Source organism: Propithecus coquereli, unplaced genomic scaffold (assembly GCF_000956105.1).
Source record: "Propithecus coquereli isolate 6110/MARCELLA unplaced genomic scaffold, Pcoq_1.0 Scaffold197, whole genome shotgun sequence".
Classification (NCBI taxonomy): domain Eukaryota; kingdom Metazoa; phylum Chordata; class Mammalia; order Primates; family Indriidae; genus Propithecus; species Propithecus coquereli.
In genome coordinates this window covers 2,303,795-2,311,309 of record NW_012144633.1, presented here as the reverse complement: position 1 = coordinate 2,311,309, position 7,515 = coordinate 2,303,795, and the positions used below count along the sequence as shown (strand labels likewise).

General features: G+C 35.4%; 1 protein-coding gene across 1 annotated transcript in view; it reads left to right on the top strand.

Moving 5' to 3' along the window:
* Window positions 1–7,515, top strand: part of LOC105809623 (myomegalin) — an 88,861-nt gene that overhangs the window by 16,630 nt on the left and 64,716 nt on the right. Inside the window, exons 3-5 of the mRNA XM_012643459.1 lie at window positions 853–1,020; window positions 1,191–1,272; window positions 4,412–4,503. Of these exons, the coding sequence (XP_012498913.1) occupies window positions 853–1,020; window positions 1,191–1,272; window positions 4,412–4,503 (342 nt within the window). The remainder of the gene's footprint in view (window positions 1–852; window positions 1,021–1,190; window positions 1,273–4,411; window positions 4,504–7,515) is intronic.

The following is a 7,515-nucleotide window of genomic DNA, read 5'->3' as shown; positions in this document are numbered from 1 at the left end:
AATGATGCGTAACTATTTCAGAAGTAATAATTTTTTCTCATTTCTATTTTTTCTCCTGAAAGTTAAAGATTGTTAGTTAACTTGTGCTGCTTTTCAGGGATCAATAGGTAAGAATAATCCCCCTAGTCAAATCAGTTTTTAGAGGAAGCTAGATTCTTTCCCCTCTCCCCCAAGATGGGGTCTTGCTATATTGTCCAGGCTGGCCTTGAACTCCTGGGCTCAAGCAATCCTTTTTCCTCAGTATCCTGAGTAGCTGGGATTATGGGTGTATGCCACTATATTGAGCTCAAGGAAGCTAGATTCTTACTTGCCTATGTTATTTGACCATAATATTTTCTAACGTTTCCTTATATTATGAGATGGTTATATTCAATCCCATATACTCTTTGGCCAATGAGATTGCTGTTTGAGATAGGATGTGTAGGGAAGGCCAATGTGATAAGGTGAGATTTAAAGATTTGAAGAGAGGAAAGATTTGAAGAGAGCAAACCACACAAATGTTTTGTGTTATCCAGGCCAAAGGAACAGCTATCCCATAGTAAAGACAGACATTTCTTATCCTATTTCAAATCAAAATCTTAACACCTTAATCTAATGAGTTCTAGCAGAACCTATTGCAGATTCTCTTATGTGTGATGTTACAGTTTTTTTTTTTTTTTCTCAATATTCTGCCAAAGAGAGGCTTTCTTTCATTCACTTGACTATGTTTCTCCCTATAAACTGAAAGCAAGGAAACTACTTAGGGCCCCACGGGCTTTTTGTAAATGGTTGACTTTTAAGAAATAATACCAGAACACAAATTTTGTTTTACTGGAGTATCTTTTTAATGTTATTGTGATTTCTTTTTACTAGGCTGCTGCAGAGAAGATGGTACAAGCCCTAATGGAAAGAAATTCAGAATTACAGGCCCTACGCCAATATTTAGGAGGGAAAGACTTCATGATATCCCAAGTACTCATCTCTAACCAACAAACCGAAGTTACCTCCATTGGCCCCGCTCTGGGAGAGCAGACTGATCAGGTAAGAACTATAGACTTACGTGGATATTTATGCCAGCTGCATTTCCTTTTTACATTTGAGGTGTAAGTTTGATAATTTTAATACCAAATTGTGTGAGAATATTCTTGGTCCTGTCATTGTGATCATAATTCCTGCATCTTCCTAACTCCCCCAACTCTTCCAATTTTTAGAGTTCAATGCAAATACCCTCCAGAGATAATAGCACTTCACTGACTGCCAAAGAGGATGCCAGCATACCCAGGTCCACATTAGGTAAGTATTAAATTTTGTTTCATGTAGGGACCTCTGTTTCTTCTTCCTATATGTCTGTATTAATAGATTTGGCCAAGACGCTCTTTCTCTTTCTACTTTAGTGGAAAAAATAAATTTGGATTCTTCTTAAAGGTTGAAGACATGTCTAGTCTAGGAAAATCTGTCCTTACCTTATGTTGAATTGAGGTTATTGCTCTGAGTTCACAATTTGGCCCAGGAAAACTGCATCCTGATTTTCTTTTTCAGATAGCTTTGTAGGGATTCAGAAATGTAAGAGGTAGTGCTTCCAAACCTGTACAGCAGGACCATGGGGCTGCCACATTCTCCTGGGTATCTTTCAAGGCTGGGGCTACTCACTGTAACTTGGTATCACCTACATTAAAGTGTTGGGAAGGGTGTAGGCAGTGTACATTGAGTTATTTGCCAAGCTCAGCCCCAACCAAGGATTGGTTGTCAGCCTTCAACTCCCTAAAGCGAACTGAATTCTATGCATAGTAGGAGAAAGACTCCTTGGATTGGAGTCTGACTTTCACAGAGCAAAAGGTGCTATTTAAGGTGTCTTCAAGGAAGATGCTACCTAGGGAGTTCCAGAAGTAGGCAATCATGATGATTAATGAAGTGGGATTATAGTGCTGTGATAAGGAAAGTTATAGACTTGGAGAATTAACTTTTTAAATTTGATGTAGGAATGCAAAAACTTTGTGTCTATGTTATAGAGTTGGGAATTAGAGAATTCCATAGAAAAGTCTTGCAAATAGTCATTCTCTGGTAGGGCAACTTTGTACTAGTCGAGGAGTAAAGAATGTTGGATTTATTTAATTTACCCCCAATTTGCCTTTTTAAAAAAATGTACTTTTCACCATTTTTTTTTTTTTTTTTGGCAATTCAAACCTACAGAAAAGTGGCAAAAACAGTATAGTGAATATCCATGTACATTTTTATTAAAATTCACCAATTGTTAACATTTTGCCACATTGGCCTTATTTCTTTCCATGTACACACACATGTGTAGATATAGCGTTTTTTCTGAGCCATTGGAGAATTTCTTATAGACATTTATGACACTTCACTCCTAACTATTTCAGTGAGTAATTCCTAAGAACAAGAGTGTTCCTCTACATATCTACAATATAATTATTACACTCAGGAACTTTAACCTTAGTATTAATCTTAGTATCTAATATATAGTCTATATTCAGAGTTCCTATTGTCTCAATAATGTTCTCTGTAATTACTTTGTTTTTTGCCCTCTGGTCATGCATCATGCTTCGTTGTCATGTCTGTTTAGTTTCCTTTAATCTAGAACAGTTTTCTAGCTTTTTTGGTCTTTTGTGACGCAGGCATTTTTGAAGAATCCAGGCTAATGTTCCTCAATTTAGCTGTGGTCATTTCCTCTTGGTTAGATTCAAGTTAAACATTTTTGGCGGGAATGCTATTAATATATGGGTGACATCTTTCTTGGTGCATGATAATCAATTTCTATCATCCTCAGTGATATTAAGTAGTCATTTGGTTAACATTATATCTGCTAGATCTCTCCATTGTAAAGATTAATTTTCCCCTTTGTAATTAATAAGTGATCTGTCGGCTAACATCTTGAGATGTTGACAGTTGTCTTTTCCCACAGTTATACTAAGTGGTTTTAGTATCATTTGAGCCTTGCCTGAATGAACTCTTACATTGGTAGTTTAAAAAAGTGATTTCCTGTGTGTAAAGTTTTTTCTTTATTAGTGGGTATTCTTCTATAAAGGAGAGCTGTCCTTCCCTTATCTCCCCCCCGCCATTTGTCTGCATCAGTTTAGATTTTTTTTTTTAATCTTACCATCCATTTCTGTCATTACTTCATTTGATGCTCAAATTATCCCAGATTTGGTCAATAGGAGCCCCTTCAAGCTGTTCTTCTGACATTTTGCTATTATATTTCCCCATCAGTTTTTGAGCACTTCCATAGTTTCTGGCAGATGTTCTGTTATTACCTTTTACTTTTTATGTGCCTCAGCCCCAGAATCAGCCATTACCCCAAGAAGCTCTCTGGTCCCTTTTAGTGGGTGATGCGTTTAGAAACTAAGATTTGGGCACAAGGTGTGTTCGTTGCTACACGAATGTCTTTTAAGTGAACAGAGCTAGCAGTGAATTAAAAACAAAAGTATATATATGTGTGTACATATAATATGATTTGATACCAATTTCTCTAATTCCAATTTAACAACATAGGTTCTTTCCCTCATTTTGTATTTGTATTTCCGTTCTTCCAACATTGAGAGCCCTGCTTACATATAAACATATTTCAAAATATTTACACATATGCAGAATACTACAGTATGCAAAAATGGTTTCAGAATTGAATACCACTGTCAACAATAAATCTATTAAGTAACGTTTAAGATTTCTTTGTAATTCTTTTTATCCCACTGAGAGTGTATGGTTAGAGTACTGAGTTCAAAAATTATTTGGATTAATTTTTTAATTATCTTCTGGGTGGTTATATTATCTATTTGCTATATAGATTTATTTATGTTAATATTAAATTTTAGGCTTTTTATTCCCCATTATTGTCAAAACTAACATTAAAAATTAGACATTAACATAGTTCAAAACTCAAATATGTAGAAAAATAAACTTAGAAGTCCCATCTACTTCCCCATTCCTTCTTCTGTTTTCACTCATCCCCCGAAGATAACCAGTTTCATTTCTGGAATATCCTTCCTGTATATCTTTTTGTAAAAACAAGCAAATCATCTGTGTATATGTGATGTATATGTGTATGTTCTTACTTCCCCCTTTTACTAACATAAATATATTATACTACATTAGATGCATTCTTTTGCACCTAGCTTGTTTTACTTAACATATCCTGAAAATCATTCCATATAAGTTCATAAATACCATATTCTTTTTTACAGCTGTATATAGTACTATCGTGTGACTATACTGTGTTTTATTCAGTCTTTTCTTTATAGCATCTAGGTTGATTGCAGTATTTTGCTGTTAAAAATAATGCTGTAAAGAACAACCTGTGTGTATATTTATTTATTTATTTGTTACTGGAATGTGTCTTTAGTAAATTCCTCAGAAATGAGGCAGCAGAGATCACATTATGTTAATAGTGACTAAAACTACTACTATATGTTCATTTTAGGGGACTTGGACACAGTTGCAGGGCTGGAAAAAGAACTGAGCAATGCCAAAGAGGAACTTGAACTCATGACTAAAAAAGAAAGAGAAAGTCAGGTGAGTTTTTTAGTCAAGCCTAATTTCTAAATTTCTACTTTTTTCTTCTAAAATAGTTTATTTTTAAGAGAGTATAATCCCTCAAGTATAATATCTGAATCCAAATATAAGGTATGCCTTTTTTCTTATATTTTGCAAAAATATAAATCATTTCATATATGCATTATCTCAACAAGATGTTCTTGTTTTTATAATGAGGACCATTAAAACTTTTTAAATACCGAAACAACACAGCTTTCTCTACCCACTGCTAACTGGAATAAACTAATGCTAAAAGCTCTTGTGAAAAAAGGAAGTGCTATGTAATCGCTGTTAAAATTATGACATTAAACCTATGAAATTAGTTAGAAACATGAAACGAGAAATTTGAGTATAATCAATCTTCACTGAGTATTCATTAAATGCAGTGCACTTTGCTAAGTACTTAAATTAATGCTAATGCTCACAACTTTACACAAAATAAATGGTATTGGCCCTCTTTTAGACATGAAGATCCTGAAATGATGATTTTTTAAAATATGGTGCTAGAGAATATATAGAACTAATACATGCCAAAGCTAAGATTTAAACTCAGCTCTTTTGTGACATCACATACTTCCTAATAAGTCATTTCCTGGAGCAGATAATTTTTCCCACCTTATGCTTTGACTCTTTCTAGCAATAGAGTTTTCATCAATTTTCTCAGCTGAGGCCCTCAACCTTACAGAATCCCTTCTCCTCTGACTTCCCTATACAGCCAGTTGCATGTCCAACTATGATATAGAAGAAATATTAGGGCCACAGCATAGAGTTACAGACTAAAACTAAAAACTTACGTGTTACTATGGCGTCTGTGTTAGAAGATCAGTCAGTGTCATGGGTTCCTAAATTAAATTTTGCTAGCTAGTCTGTATAGCTCCTCTATTTTTTCTACCTTTTTGCGTAATTAGATCTATAACATAAAATCTGTGTGTTTATTTGTGATGGAATTATCTTATCATACCTCTTGATTTCATATTTCTACTCACAAGCAGACTCATGTTATATGGCTCAGTAAGTTTTGAGGATATGACAGTCTGTAACATTTTAAAAATACCAGTTTTAGAAATCCCTTAATTCTTAGGCTGAGGTGGGAAGATATCTTTTTTTGGTTCTACCTTAGCCATTATTGGATTATGCATTTCAGATATTTTAGTTTCCGTATGCTATTCCTGTTTTTCTCATATACACCAAATGCAGAGTAATGTTACTTTTTGGTTCTGTCCTGTTTTCAGGATCATAAAATTGTAATGCCTATGAAGGGATATTTTGAGTGAGTGATATTTAGCTATTGCATATCTTTATGTACCCTTAATCAACTATCCACCTCTAAGTCTAAATGCCATGTATATTCATTATCACATTCCCTCTAATATTAGGTATTTACCAAAAGCCATATAGATTTTCCCATATTTTTAAACGTTTCTCCTACTATCTTGAGATAGTAGTAGTAGTAGTAACCATTTTTAGATTCCCTGCTATATACCAGGCACTTTAAATACATTTTCTCTAATTCTTACGTAGCCCTGAAAAACTAATTATTATTTCCATTTTACAGTAAGGAAACTGAGTCTTGGTTTAAAGGCCTTGTCAAGAAAATTATTTCAGGATTGAAAACCCATGTCTGTCTGACTGCAGACCTTTATCATCCTGCTAAATGTTTTCTTCCTCATGTTTTCATTTTTCTTTAATGGAGCAAATACCTGGATATGCAATGATAGAGGTCCCTGAAGAGGGCCTAATAAATGGCACCCCTTTTTCCATACACAAAATCTGAACAAATTGAGAAATGAAACAAAGTAGTAGCAGGTAGTTTGATACTTTATCTACTTTATTACTGATAAATCAGATGGGCCTGTTAGCCAATCTGCAGAATTTGGTAGACGTATCAGTCACAGGCAACACTAGGCTTTGGCAGACCACTAGGTGGTGGGGAAGAGCCTGCCATTGAAGAAGCAGTGGTGGAAACAGGCTTCCTTTAGGTAGCTGTCTCCTAAGAAGAGCAAGGGTGGGACTAAGTCAAGCATGCCTGGTTTATTCTTCCACTATTAACCATTAAGGTAAGGCATGGTGGCTCATGCCTGTAATCCCAGCACTTTGGGAGGCCAAGGTGGGAGGATCACTTGGGGCCAGGAGTTTGAGACCAGGCTGGACATTACAAGACCTTGTCTCTACAAAAAAATTTTTTAAAAATTAGCCAGGTATGGTAGCACATGCCTAAACCCCAGCTACTCGGGAGGCTGAATGGGCAGACTGTTGAGCCCAGGAGTTTGGGGCTGCAGTGCCAACAGAGCAAGACCCTGTTCTTGAAAAAAAAAAAAAAAAGTCCCTTTATGTGCCTGGGGCTGAGTCAGTAAAGGGGCGGAGGAAGGTCAGGAAACTAACTGAGCTCCTTCAACATGGAAAGAAAAGTTATCAGAAGCATTTCCTCCTAATATGCCATAGTTGCCCAGAACCATCAAATGACTTTGCATAGTTATACGTCATCATGAGCCTACACAATGATGCCGTAAGCATTCATGGAATTAGAAGATGACACGAGTAAAATTCATATTGCTTACAACTTAAATTTTATGTATTTAAGGGAAGAGTGCTGCTGCTTTTAGGAAGCTTGGTTATACCTTAAACTAGCTTGTGTGCCATAGGTCTTCGTTTGTCACACCTAATTTTTTTAATTATCTTAAAATATTTCTTTAAAATATTACCTAAAATAACTTGCCATAAAGACTATGTGGATGTGCAGTACCTAGAGGAAAGAAATTATAGCTTAGTGGCTCTGAGTCTGCTTCCCTGAGTTCACATTCTGGATCTACCACTTATTGGCTCTGTAATTTTGAACTAGTTCCTTAATTTCTGTCAGCCTCAGTCACCTTGTACATAAATTGAAGACTAGAAGAAGTCACCTAATCTATAAATTGAAGAGTAGTTACCCCATAGGATGGTTGCGAGGATTCACTCACTCATTCATTCATCAAGTATATAAGTACCTTATCT